The 19,021-nt window shown below is 52.2% G+C and overlaps 1 protein-coding gene across 1 annotated transcript; it reads right to left on the minus strand.

The window, feature by feature from the left end:
• Positions 1-1,263: 1,263 nt before the first annotated feature.
• On the minus strand, positions 1,264-18,742 carry LOC128945675 (exocyst complex component 1-like). Its single transcript, XM_054289475.1, has 14 exons — positions 18,554-18,742; positions 15,197-15,424; positions 14,030-14,162; positions 13,091-13,200; positions 12,250-12,390; positions 11,514-11,607; positions 7,452-7,561; positions 7,177-7,284; positions 6,613-6,683; positions 6,268-6,508; positions 5,696-5,879; positions 4,683-4,882; positions 1,761-1,955; positions 1,264-1,419 (listed from the first exon to the last, which is right to left on the minus strand). Exons 1-14 carry the CDS (start codon positions 18,740-18,742, stop codon positions 1,264-1,266), a joined length of 2,160 nt encoding a protein of 719 aa, XP_054145450.1.
• Positions 18,743-19,021: the final 279 nt, after the last annotated feature.

Here is a 19,021-nt window from a genome sequence, read left to right on the forward strand (position 1 = left end):
ATTGCAGCACCTCCATCTCCCAGCCTACAGCCCCCACCTCTTGCCCTCCCCTCCCAGGGGAGCCCCTCCTGAGGCAGAACCTGCAAGGAAACGGGGCTGCAAAATTCCTGTTACCTGCAGAAGAGCTGGGAAGGCAGTGCTGAATGGTTTCCTGTGACCGTCCTCTTCCTGCTGGGAGCAGCCACGTCACGGGACAAAGGGAGGGAAGGATGAGGTTGGAAACAGGAGCTCTAAACATTGCTCCCTGCAGAGGTGGACCTTGACCCAAAGGCCAACTGCTTGAAAAACCCCAGAAAAATTATCTAGATTTTTCCCTTTACAAGGGAAAGTTGGGTTTATGTGCTGGCTTAAAGCTCCCACTGAAGAATCCAGGATATCCCTGGAGAAGAGGGGCTGTCCAAGCAGCCACAGCAGCCTCCCACCTCCCTGCCAATGCACAGGGAATCTTGCATCCAAGATAATTTTCTAACACGCAAAATAACTAAAATAATCTTTGTCCTGTGGGGCAAATATCAAGGAGTTCAAACTCTTCAGTTGTTTAGGAAGAAGGTTGTGACACACAACATGTGAGTCCCATGATCACCCCAAGAAACAGAGACAATATTTACAGAATGACAATATATTGGTGAGTTGCTGTAGGAAGATTCCTACAAAAACGGGTTAAAAGCAGGCAATTCCCTGCAGGATTAGTTTGGATCTCTAGAACTGCACATTTCTCCACTCCACTTAAGATGTGAGTAAATCTGTGCTAAAAGCAATAAATCCATTAATATTTACAGCTCTGGACTTTCATCTGCTGGATGACTTTCAGTGCAGAGCCGAGGAGCAGCTTGGGATACCTGGATGTGGGAACACCTCTCAATCAGAGTGTTTCCATGTGGTTTAACCTCTGGTTTAGCTCAGGCTCACTGAAATTCGAGCACAGAAAAGGAGAAAGTCCCTGGAGAGAAGACACTTTTCCATTGTGAATGTTTTGCTGAGGATTTGCAGCACCAGTACGCACTTAGGGGGAAATCTGAGGCTTGGAGTGTCATTTCCTGGTGGGGAAATGGTTTCCTGGAGCAGGGAAGTTGTGGTTTGGGTCTGACAACTCCACTTCCCCAAGAGAGATTTAGTCTAGGACCAACAGGTTGGAGATTGGGATTGAGTTCAGAGTAGGAACCCCAATATCCAACTTGGGAATGGTTTTGTGTTCAGCTCCTCGGAGGTGGGGCTGCAGACAAGGGTTCCTGAGCTGCTCCCGACATCCAGAGAGGGATTTCCCTACATGTTGGCCATGGTGATGGAGTTGAAGTAGCTCAGCAAGTCCTCCATGGTGAAGTCCAGGGCAATCCCTGCTCCTGCATAGCAGCGTTGGATGAGCTCCTCAAACTCTCGGTACTGCCGGATGAATCCCTGCTCCATGGCCTGCCACACCACCTGGAAAACCAAACACCCTGCTCCATGGCCTGCCACACCACCTGGAAAAGCAGAAACCCTGCTCCATGGGCTGCCACACCACCTGGAAAACCAAACACCCTGCTCCATGGCCTGCCACACCACCTGGAGAAGCAGAAACTCTGCTCCATGGCCTGCCACACCACCTGGAGAAGCAGAAACTCTGCTCCATGGCCTGCCACACCACCTGGAAAAGCAAAACCCCTGCTCCTTGGCCTGCCACACCATCTGGAAAAGCAAACCTCAGCTCCTTCCCCAGCCCCTGCAGCCACCCAACCTGAATCCCAGCCATCCCAGTGTCACACCCATCCCACTCCAGTTACCGGCAGCAGATTTTCCTCAGGGGACAGATGTTTGTGCATTGTCCTGTAGAGGCTCTCCAGGGCCCTTTTGACTTCCTTGCCAGGATATTTTTCGATGACTTTCCGCAGTTCCTGCTTGCTGTAGGCCAGCTGGAAACTGAGCTCCTCTTCCTTCACCCCCTGGGCCAGGCGGGCCTTGACACCCTCGAAGAAATGCTGGGAAGGGAAGGGAAAGGGAAAGGGAAAGGGAAAGGGAAAGGGAAAGGGAAAGGGAAAGGGAAAGGGAAAGGGAAAGGGAAGGGAAGGGAAGGGAAGGGAAGGGAAGGGAAGGGAAGGGAAGGGAAGGGGACATTCTATGAGGAGCCATCCCGAGGTGGATTCCTGCACCAGGGCTGACACCTGAGTGCTGCCCTCAGTTCCCATGTCTAATTCAGTTGAAATGAAGAATTTAAGGATGCTTCATGGAGTGTTGGAGATTTTTATCCTCCAGGAAAGCAGAACTTAGGGAATTTCATGGTTCTCTCCCCTCCCTTCTCATCAAGCAGCATCCCTAAGGGCTACAGGCCCATGGAGCAATGGGACTGCTGGAAAACCCCTCTGGTTCCTTGGTGCTCCCCCCAGTTTTCTCCCCACAGAGGGTCCGGAGCCAGAGGTGGGGAAGGGGGATCCCAGAACCTGCAGAGGTGTAAAGCAAAACCTGAATTTTCTCAGTTCTCCTGACATCTCTGCCAGAGCTGGACAGGAAACTCCACATCTGCTGTAAAACAAGGGAATAATCCCTTCCTTCATCCTCCTGCCTCTTCATACAGCCCAAGAATCTGTTTGGGTACTCTGGCTGCAACCTGGCTGTGGAGAAATATCCTAAATCCCAAGGATTTTGAGTTCCCAAATGTAGGAATTGTTTCCAAGAACCAGGAATTGGCCTCTAGATTACTTACACTGTCACAGACATCTTTTATGAAAATTCCTTTCCTTAGGATTTTTTCTCCTGAGAATCTGGGAGGCCTCAGGAACAAAATGTAAACAATGGTTATCTGCTGCTGTGGGATGCAACAGGTGCATCTGTGATTGGTCTCATGTGGGTGTTTCTAATTAATGGCCAATCACAGTCAGCTGGCTCAGACTCTGTCCCAGACACAAGCTTTTGTTATCATTTCATTCTTTTTCTATTCTTAGCTAGCCTTGTGATGAAATCCTTTCTTCTATTCTTTTAGTATAGTTTTAATATAATATATATCATAAAATAATAAATTAGCCTTCTGAAACATGGAGTCAGATCCTCATCTCTTCCCTTATCCTAAGACTCCTGTGAACACGGTCACACTTACTCCTCTTTGCATCTCCTTGTGGTGAAGAGAAAATGGGAGAGCTGGAGAAGGCCATGCCAGGATTTTCAGGTGCTGTCATAGCCCACTCACTTTGTTGTGAGCAATGAAATGATCTTTTCCCTTGGAAAAGGGAGGATTTGAAGCCATAGCAGAGCTCAGGTAGCACAAGACACGGAGCTGATTTTCCAGCCAAGCCAACAAATGTTTGACAGCAAGGACTGGAAACAAATTGGAAGTAACAGGTCCCATAAATAATTCCAGCTGAGCTCCATCTGTGAGACATTTTAGGGAGAGGAAGGAGCGGAAGAGCTGAAGCCTCGGGAAGGGGGGGAATGTCTGTTTGAGTTAGCAGAGCCAGATGCTCTTAGCTCAGTTAACAAAGCAGCCACTGGGGAAGGGTTGGATGGATCAGCCCAGGCAGCTGTGAAAAAAGAGCTGGGATCTGCCAGATGCAGGCACGCAACCGGAGTGGGGATGGGAGCAAACTGGGAGAAAACTGGGAGAAAACTGGGAACAAAGTGCAAACAAACTGGGAACAAACTGGGAACGAACTTGGAGCAAACTGGGAACAAACTGGCAGGAAACTGGGAGCAAACTGGGAACAAAGTGGGAGCAAACTGGGAACAAAGTGGGAGAAAACCGGGAGCAAACTGGGAACAAACTGTGAGAAAACTGGGAGCAAACTGGGAGCAAACTGGGAACAAACTGGGAGCAAACTTGGAAAAACCTGGGAACAAAGTGGGAGCAAACTGGGAACAAACTGGGAGCAAACTTGGAGCAAACTGGGAGCAAACTGGGACCAAGCTCCCCAGCAATGCTTTGGTATTTTACCCCCCCGTGTCTTGGTTCACCATTTGGAAATGGGCACGTGGACAATGAAGCAGGAAAATGAAAACACCTAAACATGGTTTGGATTGTCAGAAGAGGGAGTGGGAAAGGCTTCCCTGGGGGAAAGGAAGGCTGAGCACATTGTCTGGACATCAGGAACTTTTTCCAGTGAGAACAGGCTGGGATGGCAAATCAAACCTGCCCAGGGATGTGATGGAGTCCCACCACTGCACAGGGAGCTACAGAATCTCATCCAAGCAGTGAAGCTTGTCCTGGGTGATCCTTGGGGATCCCTTCCAGCCTGGGGTTCTGTGGTGCTGCTGAGGTGGGACTGCACAGCCAGACCCAGCAGTGGCCAGGGAAGGGAGCACTGGAGAGGACATTCCACATCTGCTGTGAAACAAGGGAATAATCCCTTCCTTCCTCCTCCTGCCTCTTCATACAGCCCAAGAATCTGTTTGGGTATTTCTGCTGCAGTTTTGCTGTGGAGAAATACCCTAAGTCCTAAGGATTTAGAGTTCCTAAAAGTACAGACTGTTTCCAAGGAAGAGGAGTGGGCTCCGGCACTATTCACACCCCTTGATGTCTGTGCTCAGACTGGCAGAGCTGGAGGAGGCCATGCCAGGATTTTGGGAATCCCTGAGCAGAATGAAATCCAGGTGCTCTCATATCCTGTGACAGCAAAGTAACAGAATCTAATAGAATCCCAGACTGGATCCAGGGCAGGGAGATTTGCACACCAGTTAATGCAGAGCTTTGGGAAGAGCCCTTGGGGTCCTGTGCTCACCTTGAGCCTCTCCAGGGGCTGGCCCACGTACGTGGAGATATATTTCTCCATGTGCTCCCTGCACCTTTGCTTGGCCTCTCTCTTCTTGCCCTCCAGGCAGGGGATGCTCCTTTGGCACAGGAAGTTGTGGATGTGGTGGAAGTTTTCCATCATCACCATATCTGTGTTCACCTTCAGGTTGGCTGAGGAGAGGCTGCTGACTGGGAAGGAAGGAGGGAGTCGGGTGTGGAGAGATATCCCTGCAGGCTCTCAGGAGGGATGTGCCCTTGGGATGGCTCATTTGAACCATCTGACTTCACAGGGAGTCATTATAACACAAATCCTGATCCCTGTCCATGATTGCCTGCCTGACCTGCTCCCCTGCCAACACTCCTGCAGCCTGGCATGGTCCATGGATTGTTGTCCATGTCCATGGACTTATGGGTCACCCCAGGCCCACCCACAGGTGGGAGCTGCCCCTCTGCACCACCTCCTGATTTGTGGTCAGAGCTGGGAATTCTGCAGCCCCTCAGGTCCTCTCCAGGCAGGAAAACAGGATATTTCCACTGACAGGAAGCTGAGGGCTCCAGCTGGGACAGCACAGGCATCTACTGGGAGCTCCCCACTCCACTCTCCCAACCCCTCTCTCCCTACCACCCCTTGGTGCTTTTGGGGGATTTTTCTGGCTCCCAAGACCTTGTAAGAGGAGTCTGATCCATGAGGAGCTCTCCCTCCACAGTGGGGCAGGAGATGTTGGAACTGGATCCAAAGCTGAGCCCTGTCACCCCTGGGGCCATCCCCCTGTGACAGAGCACCCAGAATGTGCCTGGTGCTCCAGGACCTTGCTCAGGGAAAGGGGTTTGAGGAGCAGGCTCAGGGGACAGGCAGCTCCCACCCTGCCACACCTGGGATGTGCAGAGGGATTTCAGTGCCAGGGCCAGGCAGCTCTCCCACCCTGCCCTGGTGGCCCAGCTGGTCACTCCTGCAGCTGCAGGGGACATTTCCTGCCCAGCACACCCAGCCCTGGCACTCACTGCTGCTGAGGACGCTGCTGGCCAGCCTGAGCTGGGCCCTGTCCAGCTCCCCCCGGCGCTGGCATGTCTGGAACATCTCCTCAGAGAGGGCCACCAGCTCCTGGAAGCGGCTGACACAGGGCAGGATCCCCCCTCTGGTCCTGCTGGCAGGCTTGGCCTCCTCCAGCTCCTTGCACAAGGTCCCCTGAGAATGACACGGAGGTAGCACCCTCAGATCTGGCCTTGTTTGGAGGAGCACAGGCCAGGAAACAAGGCAAGGAATGGGGTTTGGGAGGGCTTTGCCATTGACAATGCCCTCTGCAATCCCAAGGGGTGTGACGCTCCCTGTTGGAAGCTGACATGGAGCTGTGCCATTGCCGAGGGAGCTTTGGGGTCCCCATCCCTGCAGGTGTCCAAGGAACACCTGGATGGGCACTCAGAGCTCCGGGCTGGGGACAAGCTGGGCATCAGGCACAGCTTGGACTTGGTGATTGTGGAGGTCTTCTCCAGCCTCCATGGTTCTGTTTGGAAGGTTCTGGAAGAGTCAAACACCCCTCAGGTGTGTTGGGCTCCCTCCCACCACGGACACTCACGATGCATTTGTTGAGGTTGCTCTTGGCCAGGAGCAGCACGTTGCCCAGGAGGGAGTGCAGGAAGGATGAGGAGGGAGCTGAGGAAGGGCCCCAGGTGCCCAGCACGGAGTCACTCAGGGCCACCAGGACCTGCAGGCAGCCCAGGGGCTGAGCCTTGCTGCAGACATCCAGAAATGCCCTCAGCTCCGGTTCCAGGCAGCTGAAGATCTCGCTCAGCAGTTGGGTTGTGGCTTCTTCTGGCCTTAAAAACCAAACCAAACCATGGGAAAGGTCAGGAATCAGCTGGGAGGGGACACTCCAGCCTGTGTCCTGTCAGAGGACCCAGAGTATCCCATCCCCACGTACTGGCTTTGGCTCTTGGAGCAAGGAGGGTTCTCTTGAGTTGCCGTGGGCTCTCCTGCCTTGGTGGCAGATCCCTGAAAAAAGATTAGAGTGGAAATTACCAAAGGATCTCTGAGTGGTTTGGGATGGGCCCCAAACTCCTGGGCAGGGACACCTTCCACTGTCCCAGGTGCTCCAAGCTCTGTCCAACCTGGCCTGGGACACTTCCAGGGATCCAAGGGCAGCCACAGCTGCTCTGGGAATTCTATCCCAGCACCTCCCCCCTCACAGGGAGGAATTCCTCCCCAATATCCCACCTAAACCCACCAAGGGATGATTTATCTGCCCTCCCTCAGCCAGGAAAATGAGCTGCGGATTTATTTCTGCTGCCTCTTGTTCAATGCTTGGAGAACCCTGATTTTCCTGGAGCTGTGAATTAAATTCCATTTCATCCTCCTCTGAAGCTTCCCCTCTGCTGGTTCCTGGGCGATGGGAGCCCAGGAGAGCCCAGGTGCCCCATGGATAATGGAGAATGGAGAATGGAGAATGGAGAATGGAGAATGGGCCTGGTGAGGGCATGGTGCTCACCCTCACCTCCAGCTCCACGGAGCCACAGCCGAGGCAGAAGAATTCCTGCAGGAATTGCTGCTCCGAGGTGCAGAGGGGCTGCAGCTCGCCCAGCACCTGCTCCAACACCTGCTGAGAAACCACCTTTGGTCTGGGAGCCCTCTGGGACTCACTGAGGACATCAGAGCATCCCTGTGCCCACCCAAGGGGATGTGGGGGGCACAGAGAGCACCTCAGCCCTGCCCAGGGAGGCACAGGAGCCCCTGAGGAGCCCTGAGGAGCCCCGAGCCCCTTACCCTGCTCATGCTCCCCCTGGCCACGGCGTCCTCCTGGCTGTCCCTGCTCCTGGGGAGGCTCCACCGCGGCCGCCTGCTCCCTGCTGGCTTCTCCCACGTCTCCTGCAGACCTGCACGGGGTGTGGGATGTCACAAACCACCTCCCTCTGGCATTCTCCAGTGCCTGAACTCCTGGAGAGTCAAACTCTTAAATGCCTCTTTTTATGTCTGACCTCATAGATTGGTCTTCTCCTGTTGCGTTCAGATAAATGGGGAATTCAGAAAAAAATCCCATTTTTTTTCTCTGCCTCCTCACTTGTTTCTCCCTCTTTTTCATGTTTTTTTTTTTTTTGTTTCATTAAACTGCCTTTTGATTTCACTGATTGAGGTGTTTATCCCTTTGCTGCCTCATGCTTACTCCTGACAGCTGGGTTGTGGAAAATCCCAGGGGATAAGAGAAGAGATCAGCACAAAAACCTGCAAAAGCCTCAGGAAAATTGTTTGGTGCTTAATTTCGATTGTAAATTGCCATAAAAAAATATCCAGGGGAGGTGGGAATGGCTTTTTTCTCAAAAAATGCCCTTTTAAAATAAAAATATTTCACCTGGAAATAAGTACATTTCTCCAACATTGGCAGTTTTAGCACTGGGGGCTTGGCCTGAGTGGAAAAGTTTAAAAAAAATCCTTTGAAAGATATATTTAAAAAGCATTTTTCTACTCCCTGAAAGGAATCAGTGGGGAAACATCCAGATTATTTCCTAATTATTTCCAGAAATGGGAATCATTCCCCTATTCCAAAGGTTCTGGGGCAGTCAGGTCACCTCTCCATCAATCATAGTATCTCAAATACCTTTATTTGAGCCACTCCTGAAGGGCTTTCCCTTTGGGGAGGATTTGTGAGCTCCATGCCCAGCAGGGATGAGGGATGAGCCAGCCCTGCTCACGACCTCAGCCTTGCCAAAACCAGGACTAAATTAAGGAGCTGCTATCTGGCCTTTTTCTCATCATTTCATTATAATTTCACCAGCTGGGAAGTGGCAAAACCGGGAAAAAAATAAATCTTCCAACAGCAAATGGGAAAGAATTTAACAAGCCTGCAGAAAATGGAATGGCAAAATGAGAAAGGACTTAATTACTGGCCCCTAATTAATTATAAACAGCTCGAGGTTGCCTTCTAAACTCACTCTCCCATCACATAAGGCAAGAAATCAGCAGGTGGTGCCATAAATAAAATCCTTTATGGGGGCAGAGGATCAACCCAAAAAAATTTACTGGGATAATCAGGAGAAAGGAAATGGCCTGGAGACCTGGACTGGAATATTTTCCAGCAGGGATGAGGGGTGTTTGACAGCTGGGATGAGGGGTGTTTTGGGGCAGGGATGAGGGATGTTTGACAGCTGGGATGAGGGATATTTTGCAACAGGAATGAGGGATGTTTTGGGGCAGGGAGGAGGGAAGTTTTTGGGCAGGGATGAGAAAAGTTTGACAGCAGGGATAAGGGATGTTTTCCAGCAGGAGTGAGGGATGTTTTGGGGCAGGGATGAGGGATATTTTCCAGCAGGGATAAGGGATGTTTTGGGGCAGGGATAAGGGATTTTTGACAGCAGGGATGAGGGATCTTTTGGAGCAGGGATGAGGGATGTTTTGGGGCAGGGATAAAAGATTTTTGACAGCAGGATGAAGGATATTTTCCATCAGGGATGAGGGATATTTTCCAACAGGAATGAGGGGTGTTTTGGGGCAGCGATAAGGGATATTTTCCAAGAGGAATGAGGGATTTTTTGGAGCAGGGATTAGGGGTGTTTTGGGGCAGGGACAAAGGAAGTTTGACAGCAGGATGAGGGATATTTTCCAGCAGGAATGAGGGATGTTTTGGGGCAGGGACAAGGGATATTTTCCATCAGGGATGAGGAGTGTTTTGGGGCAGGGATGAGGGATGGTTTTGGGCAGGGATGATGAGGGATGCTTTGGGGCAGGGATGAGGGATGTTTTTGGGCAGGTTTCCTCCCAGCCCAGGCTCCATCCATGAGCAGGAAGGCCCTTGGCTGAGGTTCCTGCAGAGGTTCAGCAGAGCCATTCCTGCCCTGCCAACCATCCCGGTGGCTCAGCCATCTCTGCAGGAATGCTGCAGCAGGAGGCTCTGGGGGCAGGGACAGCCCTGGGACAGCGTGAGCAGCACCCTGACAGCCAGAACAGGAATTCTGGCCTGTCCTGGGTCTGGGCAGGGTCACCTTCCCCTGCTGTCCCCCTGCTGTCCCCCTGCTCTGCTGCAGCGATGGCACAGAGAGACAACGCCTGCCTCAGGGAAGGTGCCACCGCCTCTGTGGCACAAACTGCTAAAAATTCCCCCTTTTCTCACAAACTGTGAGGTTGTTCCAACGCTCTGCTCGCATCAAGGATGGGCTGAACAGCCCCTGGGGCTTCCTGCCTGTCCCAGACCTGTCCTCGCCCTCTGGAGCAGAGCGGGGACATCCCAGGGCAACAGAATTCACCCTGTCCTGCCCGTGGAGCAGCCCCAGCGCTGGGCAGGCACTTTGGGATGATTTCTACTGGAGCAGGAACTCCTTGTAGCCTTCCAAGGGTTCAAGGGTTTTCTCATGGGGTTTAATCCCTCCTGGGGTTTATAGATTCATGTAGAATTTAAAGATGGATAAAATACTGGAAGCAAATCCCAGTTTAGTGTTTATGGAACGGGATAGGGCAGACTGGCTGCCACCCATGCCCTGCACCACCTTTTGTTTAATTTAACAACTTTATTCCCATAAATGGTCCAGTGGTGCCCATTTTGGTGCCATTAGGACCATTTAGGTGAAATTTTCCTCCTTTTTTCCCCTAGACTGCTGTGCAGGTATTTGTGTCAGCACTCCCCATCCTGCTTTGATCCCAGGGTTTGAGATCCCTGTTTTTCCAGCACTGAGTGTCTTTCCCAGGGCAGTGATGCTGGAGAGGGTGGTGGGGACTTTTTGGGTGTGAGGAACCCCAAAAGTGGGAGCCACCAAGCCCATTCCCTTCCTTCAGCTCCATCCCCTGGCTTGGGATCTGGACGCTGGTGCTGAAGGAAGTGCAGAGCTGGAAGTGCTGACTCTGATGGACAAAACAAACCAGCCTGACCTTCAAACTGGGCCAAACTGGCCTGGAAATTTCCATTACAGCCCTTTGTTTTGCTGAGGGAAAATGTGACTTGTGGGCCATAAAAAATTTCCAGAGGAGACAGATCAGTTTCTCATTTTATCTTCAGAAACACCTGACTGGAATATTTTGAGTCAGACCCAGCGATTTGGGTGGAAATGAGCACCTTGGGAGAGCAGGGCCTGGCAGTCAGCTCACTGTGAAATCATTCCATAAATATTGCTGTGAATTCCCTCTGTCTCCTGGGACAGGCTTCCCTCTGCAGGGGAAAGTGTCTGGGGAATCCTGCATGAAAGATGGACCAGGATTTAGAGAATCCTAAAATCCAGGAGTGCTTTGGGCTGGGGGTGACCAAAAAATCACCTCATTCTGTCTGTGCTATGGGCAGGGACACCTTCCACTCACTATCCCAGGTTGCTCCAAGCCTGTCTGACATGGTCTGGAACATTTCCAGGGATGGGGGAACTACAGGGTGTTCCTGGAGCCTCCTCCAGGCTGAACAACCCCAGATCCCTCAGGGTGTCCTCACGGGAGAGGAGCTCCAGCCCTTGGAGCAGGGAAGAGAAAACCTGGTGTGTTTTTTTCAGGAGATAATGGTGGAGTGGGAATGTCTGAGAGCCTGGGTTTTGGTTTTCAGGCTTTTCTACATCCCTTCTCTCTCCCGTGGCTGCTTGGAACAGGATCCCAGCCACCACTGTGCCATTCCTGAGCCCTGCACAGGGAAGGACACAAAACCTCCAGCTCTGAGGAGCAGCCAAACAAAAGTGAGGAGTTCATGGAGCTGAGGGTCTCCCCAACAGTGCCCATAGTGGAGCAGAGCTGGATTTTCCCTCCTGCCACCTGCAGAGCCAGGAAACAGTGTTGGAGCAAACCTGGGGATGACACCTGTGCTGGAGGTGACTGTCCCCATCCCTGGGTGCCCAACCCTGCCCAGGGCACATTTTGAACACTCACTTCCTTTTCTTCTTCCTGACAGGGAGATCTTGGCCTGCTCAAAAAGGGCTCTGATTTCCCGCTCGTAGAGCCTGCCAAGGTTCTGGGAGTACACCTGGAATGGGGAGGAAAGGCCAGGTAAGAGCAGAAAGTCCAGATTTGGGCATTTCAGACCTTTCTCTTCAGCACAACCCTGGCACCCCTTTGTCGCAGACATCTTTTATGGAAAATCCTTTCCTTAGGACTTTTTCTCCTGAGAACCTGGGAGGCCTCAGGAACAGAATGTAAACAACGATTATCTGCTGCTGTGGAATGGAACAGGTGCATCTGTGATTGATCTCATGTGGTTGTTTGTAATTAATGGCAATCACAGCCAGCTGGCTCGGACAGAGAGCCAAGCCACAAACCTTTGTTATCATTCTTTCCTTTTCTATTCTTAGCTGGCCTTCTGATGAAATCCTTTCTTCTATTCTTTTAGTATAGTTTTAATGTAATATATATAATAAAATAATAAATCAGCCTCTGAAACATGGAGTCAGATCCTCATCTCTTCCCTCACCCTCAGACCCCTGCGCACACCATCACACCCCCAGGCTCCTGTTGGGCACAGGGCCCCAGGCTGGCCAGACATCCCCAGAAGCTCTGCAATCCCAGGTGTCTCACGGCTCAGGTGAGAGCCAGGTCCCACCAGGAGCTCCCCGCTGGACCTGCTGCTCCCAGGGAAGGTCTGCAGTGCCTGCTGAGGGTCTCAGCCCACCTTGGGGAGGTCCCAGAACAGAGCAGGGTTGGAGCTCCTCAGCCAGGCCATCAGGGGGGTGAAGGGCAGCAGCTCCTCGTGGTGGGGTCTGTGCCCTGGGGCAGCCACGGTGCCACCAGGAGCAGGGACCTGGGAATTGCCCTGAAGGGAGAGAAATGAGAGAAAAAATTCACATCAAACAGCCTGGAAAATCTGCTGGGACACTGCACCCGCAGAGCTGTGCAGGTGGGATTGGAGTGGGGCAGGTTTGGAGCAGATCCAGATGGAAAAGTTTGCTCAGGGATGTGCCCAGCCAAGGTCTGCAAATCTCCGAGGATGGGAATCCCACAGCTCCTTCCCAGCTCCCTTCTCAGAACCACTGCTTGAACCCAAACACCAAGGATTTGAGGAAGTAAGGATTTGGGAATTGCTCCTTTCCACAGAAGGAAATCTCTAGAATTCCTGCCCACAGGGATCTTGTCCATCAAATCTTTCAAACTGCCACATCAGCGCTGGAAGGTGTTAATCAAAGGATCACAGGATTGGGGTCTACCCTGGGGTTTTAGGTTACAAACAGATCAACAACTCCCAAAATAAAATAAGAAAACTCAAACAAAATATCTCCAGGCCTGAGGATTTAAGGAATGCCACCAGAGGGATTTTGGGAGCATGGATTGCTCCTACAGCCCTGGAAAATTAACCTGAGGACTGAGGGACAATGGCAAGGGGAATGTATGTGGGGAGATCTCTTTGGAGAGACAATTGGGGACAATCCTGCCACAGCAGCACCTGCTGCACCACTGGCCCCATCTCCCCAGAATAAATCCAATTTCCCAGGATTTTCGGGAAGAGTGGAGCCCACCTGCAGCTCGAAGATGTTGGTGATGTGGCTGATGAAGGAGCTCTCGAAGTTCTGCTTGAGGGTTTCAAACAGGATCAGCTGCTCAGCCACTGCCTGCAGCTTCCGGTAACCTCGGGGGAAAAAAAGGATATTTTGGGATTTGGGGGGATCTGGGCGAGCTGCAGACACACACCCCTCAGAAAACTGGGAACTCAGATAGAAGTCTTGAGATAAATCCACCCAAAAGCTGATGAAGGAGCAAAAGCTTTCCTGTGGTACCAAGTGTGATGGTGTTCACAGGGGTTTTTAGATGAGGGAAGAGATGAGAATGTTGACTCCATATTTCAGAAGGCTTGATTAATTATTTTATCATATATATTACATTAAAACTGTACTAAAAGAATAGAAGAAAAAGTTCTCATCAGAAGGCTGGCTAAGAATAGAAAATAATGAATAACAAAGGCTTGTGTCTCGGACAGAGAGAGAGACAGCTGTGCTGTGATTGGCCATTAATCAGAAACACCCACATGAGACCAATCACAGATGCACCTGTTGCATTCCACAGCAGCAGATAACCATTGTTTACATTTTGTTCCTGAGGCCTCCCGGCTTCTCAGGAGGAAAAATCCTAAGGAAGGATTTTTAATGAAAATATGTCTGCGACAGACAAGGAGTGGAAAATAAAATTTAAAAAATAAAAATAATCCATGGGTCCAGCCTCAGCCAAGGAGACACACCCAGTCTCACCACAAGGAAAACTTGGGATTTCCTGCCAGGATCAAGTCCCTGCACACTTCCAGGGATCCAAACCTCCCCCATCCTGCCACAATGAGCTGCTGTTTTCCACAGACAGCACCGGCCAGGATTTCCAGCCACGGCTTCCCCAGCTCCTTCCCGAGCTCCAGGAGGTGCCCACCCCTGTCAGGGGATCCCGAGGGAGGAATCCCTGCTCCTACTCACAGGGCTGGATGGGGAGCTCCATGCAGGAGGACAGAGCCTGGGCTGCGGCCGTGCAGGCTGCAATGGCTGCAGGGCTGGACAGGTCTGCCCTGCTCAGGGCGGCGCAGTGCTCCCTGCTCAGCTGCAGCTGGGTCTGAAACACAGCCAAACACAGATAGACACAGCTAAACACAGCTAAACACGGCCAGAGCACAGATAGACACAGCTATACACAGCTAAACACAGATAAACACAGATAAACATGGCCAGAGCACAGCTAAACACAGAGCACAACTCACATACAGCCAGAGAACACAGCCAGAGCACAGCCAAACACAGCCAGAGCACAGCTAAACACAGCCAGAGAGCACAGCTCAACACAGCTAAACACAACTAAACACAGCCAGAGCACAGCTCACACATAGCCAGAGCACAGCTAAACACAGGTAAACACAGCCAGAGCACAGCCAAACACAGCCAGAGCACAGCTAAACACAGCCAGAGCACAGCTAAACACAGCCAAACACAGCCAGAGCACAGCTAAACACAGGAAAACACACAGAGCACAGCTAAACAGAGCTAAACACAGAGCGCAGCTCACATACAGCCAGAGCACAGCTCACACACAACCAGCCCCTCATCCCTGCCATTGCATGCCTTCCCATCCCTTTCCATCCATTCTCATCCCATCCCATCCCTTTCTACCCCTTCCCATCCCATCCCTTCCCATCCCACCCCATCCCATCCCATCCCACTGGGAATGCTGCTGGCTGGAACAGCCCAGTGCTGCCCTCAGCAGCAGCTGCTGTGTCCATCAGGAAATCCATAGAAGTCCCCACGAAAACCAATGTTCTGCTTAGGAACAGCTGCAGTGGTGGCCGAGGAAGGCCTGGAGTTGCAAGCTCTGCCTCTAATTAATTAATTAGTTTGTTAATTGCTGGGTTTGCATTCCCAGGTCATGATTATTTAATCAGCTTTGTCATTCCTAGTCCTGCCCTGGGAAAGGCCTTTCAGAGCCCCCTCCGGGCCATGGTGAGGGTGCTGCTCATCCCAGCCCTTCTCTGGGCTTGCAGCACCATTTCCCAGTGCCCTTGCAGACAATCAGAGCTCTCAGTGTTTAAAATTCCCTGGAAGTGTTCCCCAGCAGATTCACCAGCTGAAGATTAATGTCGCTGCGGGCCCACGCACCGTGAGGAGCAGGATCTCATCCATCAGCCTGCTCCTGTTGGAGGCCAGGCGCTGCAGCAGGGAGCTCTCCTGGTGGATGTGGTCCATCCTGTGCCTCACAGCGCCCAGCAGCTCCTCACACACCTGCAGGCTCTGCTCCAGCCTGCCCACCTCGGCCAGGGCCTCGTCCAGGGCGCCCATCAGCTGCGCCAGCTGCTGCTCCGAGGACAGGATGGCATGGAGGTTGGCCTGTGGGAAACGGGAGCACAGGGGTTCAGAGCTGGGCAGGGATGGGTGACCATCCTGGGGTCAATTGTCCTGCCTCTCACCCTCCTGACGCACAGCAGGGATGGTGTCGCTGTAACCTGCAGGGTGTTGGAGGGAGTGCCACTGTCCCACCCTGGCCAAATGCCACCTGCGTGTCCCCAGGGCACACAGAGCCCTGCCCTGGGCAAGGGGTCCCCTCAGGGCACCTCCAGCTGCCCCAGCAAGCAAATTCCTGGGCAGTGTCCAGGAAAATCTGGCCATGAGCAGAAAAATCTCCATCGGTCCGGAGAGGCCACCAAGCCCTGCTGGAAGTGTGTCCTGGGAATGTCACTGAGGGAGTGTCCAACCCTCCCCTCCATGAGTGGTGGAGTCCCCTGAGAACCTGAATGTCCATCCCATGAGATTTCAGAGAATCCCAGTCTGGTTTGGAGTGGGAAGGGACCTTAAAGCTCATCCCATTCCGTGCCATGGCAAGGACAACTCCCATTATCCCAGGCTGCTCCAAGCCCGGTCCAACCTGGCCTTGGGCACTGCCAGGGATCCAGGGGCAGCCACAGCTGTGCCAGGGTCTGCCCACCATTGCAGCCAGGAATTCCTTCCCAATGTCCCATCCATCCCTGCCCTCTGGCAGTGGGAGCCATTCCCTGTGTCCTGTCCCTCCATCCTTGTCCCCAGTCCCTCTGCAGCTCTCCTGGAGCCCCTCCAGGCCCTGGCAGGGCTCTGAGCTCTCCCTGGAGCTGCTCCTCTCCAGGTGAGCATCCCCAGCTCTCCCATCCTCTCTAACCATGGACACTCATCTCCAAAAGAACCAGCTCCAAACTCTGCTTCCCTGCCACACCCAGGGACCCCATCCCATCCCATCCCATCCCATCCCATCCCATCCCATCCCATCCCATCCTATCCCACCAGCTCTGCCCAGAGTTTCCCATGTATTAATTGCTCTTTAATTAGAGCCAGAAGCCTCCCCCACGCCTGTCCCTGCCACTCCTCCATGCTGTCACCCCGGGGAGCATCCCTGGTGACATTGATGGGACAGGGCTGTGGGAAGGGGCTCTCCAGAGGCTCCAGGAACAGGAATAACATCCAGCCCCAGCACAGAGCTGCTGAGAGCTGCCTGCAGCTCCCCATGTGCTGGGATCCTGGAATTCTGCAGGAATATCAATGTCCAAATCAGAGCCTTTGGCCTCCCGGTGTCCCGGCCGTGCCATCCTTCCCTTTGCAGAAATCAGCTTTTCCTTGCTGCCAGTGCAGGGATTTCTGTGACACCCAGAACAGCTGGGTGAGAGGAGGGTGATTAATATGGGAGAGAAAGCCCAAGGTGCTATCACTGGGATGTGGGGAAAATATTGAAATAGATGCATGTGCTGGTCTAACTTGCTGGGATTAATAACATTTAATATTGGAGATTAAGGCTCGGAAATGGAAATGCTCATTAATTAATTTGTATTAGAGGGAAGTCACATTTATTCATTAGAGGGCATTAAAATAATGTATTCAACGGTGCCTTTCATCTCAAAAAACTTAATAAAGATGTATTTGTTGCTCTCCCAGGGTGTTTTACAGCTGGGAACAGTCACAAAGTGCCTGAATTCCTTGCCAGGAGCTGGCAGGAACAAACCTCAGGAGTTTGGGCTTCCAGATTAACTTCCAAGTGTAATAAATCATATATGGGAATACAGCAGACTCTGCAGCTAAAGGAGGTTCGATTTAGGGTTTGTGGTTTCTTGTATGGTTTAAGATATTTCCTTTGGCTTATTTCTTCCCTGTTTTTCCTTGGCTACCAACCATAAAATCCCAGATATTTTAGCAGAAGATAAGTGCTCAAAGCAGCTTTCCTACGTTTTTTGTTCCAGCACTTAAAGGAGAAACTTCCTCTGCAGAAATGCAATAAATCACAGCAACCCAAATGGAGTCAGTAAAGCTCAGCAGTCAAAAGCCATGGAATGGTTGGGGTTGGAAAGGACCTTAAAGCCCATCCAGTTCCATCCACCCAGGGATGGGAGCCAGGGATACTGAAGGATCCTTTTCCAGGGGACCCTTGAGCTCCTTGGTTTCGTTTCCTCCCTTTCCCTTCCAAATCCATGGAAAACCACAGAATCCTGGAACAGTTTGGGATGGAAGGAACCTTAAAGCCCATTTTGTCCCAACAGCTTCCACCATCCCAGGCTGCCCCAAGCCCCATCCAACCTGGCCTTGGACACTTCCAGGGATCCAGGGGCAGCCCAGCTTCTCTGGGCACCTGTGCCAGGGCCTGCCCACCCTCACAAGGAATTCTGGAAATATCCCGTGCCTTTTCCACTGGCCCTTCCTGCTGGTTTATATTTTCCTTTTCAATCCCCTTCCAGCTCTGTTTTATTTTTCTCCCCTTTTCACTCTCCCTGGATCCTGCTGTTCCTTCTGTAGGGACCTCTTTTGTCCCTTCCCTTCCTCAGGCAGCCCCAGAGCACCCCACAGTCAGACCCTTCCCTTCCCTTCCTTCCCTTCCCTTCCCTTCCCTTCCCTTCCCTTCCCTTCCCTTCCCTTCCCAAACCTTCCCAAACCTTCCCAAACCTTCCCTTCCCAAACCTTCCCAAACCTTCCCAAACCTTCCTTTCCCAAGCCTTCCCAGAACGTTCCTGGAACCTTCCCTTCCCAGAACCTTCCTTTCCCTGAACCTTCCCTTCTCTGAACTTCCCTGAACTTCCCTTCCCTAAACCTTCCCAAACCTTCCTTTCTGGAACCTTCCCAGAACATTCCTGGAACCTTCCCTTCCTGGAACCTTCCTTTCCTGGAACCTTCCTGGAACCTTCTTGGAACCTTCCCTTCCCAAACCTTCCCAAACCTTCCCAAACCTTCCCTTCTGGAACCTTCCCTGAACCTTCCCTGAACCTTCCCTTCCCTGAACCTTTCCAGAACCTTCCCTGAACCTTTCCGGAACCTTCCCTGAACCTTCCTGGAACATTCCCTTCCCTGAACCTTCCCTGAACCTCCTTTCCCTTCCCAGAACTTCTCTTCCCAGAACTTCCCCTTCCCTTTCTCTTTCCTCCTGGAATTTCTCCCCGAGCAAAGGGCAGAGCAGCTGATGCCCAGAGCCTCATCCCCTCCTTCCAGGCACCTCCATGGCTCCGTTACCTCCTCCAGCTCCCGCAGCTCCCGTTCCAGGTGCTCGGCAAAGGCCACGGAGTGGCTCAGCAGGGGCTCCTCGTGCTCCTCCAGCAGCGCCAGCACAGCCACGGCCTCCGCAGGGCTCAGACCCTCCTGGAAGGTGCTCAGCCCCTCCTGCAGCTCAGCCTTCGTCTGTTCCTGCCTGTCCTGCTGCATCCCCGGGGCACAGCTCTCCTCACAGACTGCAGCACGCACAGCTCCCTCTCAGGACTTTTCCTGGGCAAGGCAGGAATCCTCTCTCTCAGGATTTTTCCTGGGCAAGGCAGCGAGAAGGACAGAGAGAAAAAGAGTGTGGTGGTGTTTGAGGGTCCCCAGGATGAGGGAAGGGGTGAGAATCTTGACTCCATGTTTCAGAAGGCTGATTTATTATTATATTATATGTATTATATTAAAAGAAAATTATATACTAAAACTATACTAAAGAAAAGAGAAAAG

The sequence above is a fragment of the Melozone crissalis genome, unplaced genomic scaffold (assembly GCF_028551555.1).
Source record: "Melozone crissalis strain CALT ecotype California unplaced genomic scaffold, PUWL_Pcris_2 ptg000068l_1, whole genome shotgun sequence".
Classification (NCBI taxonomy): domain Eukaryota; kingdom Metazoa; phylum Chordata; class Aves; order Passeriformes; family Passerellidae; genus Melozone; species Melozone crissalis.

Excerpts from the sequence above, each read along its gene's own strand:
- LOC128945675 (XM_054289475.1), bottom strand. The coding sequence starts at position 18,742 with ATGCAGCAGGACAGGCAGGAACAGACGAAGGCTGAGCTGCAGGAGGGG. Across the intron at positions 11,608-12,249 it reads TGTTCTGGGACCTCCCCAAG|GTGTACTCCCAGAACCTTGG; the intron begins GTGGGCTGAGAC and ends TCCCCATTCCAG. Across the intron at positions 1,420-1,760 it reads CTGAGGAAAATCTGCTGCCG|GTGGTGTGGCAGGCCATGGA; the intron begins GTAACTGGAGTG and ends TTGGTTTTCCAG.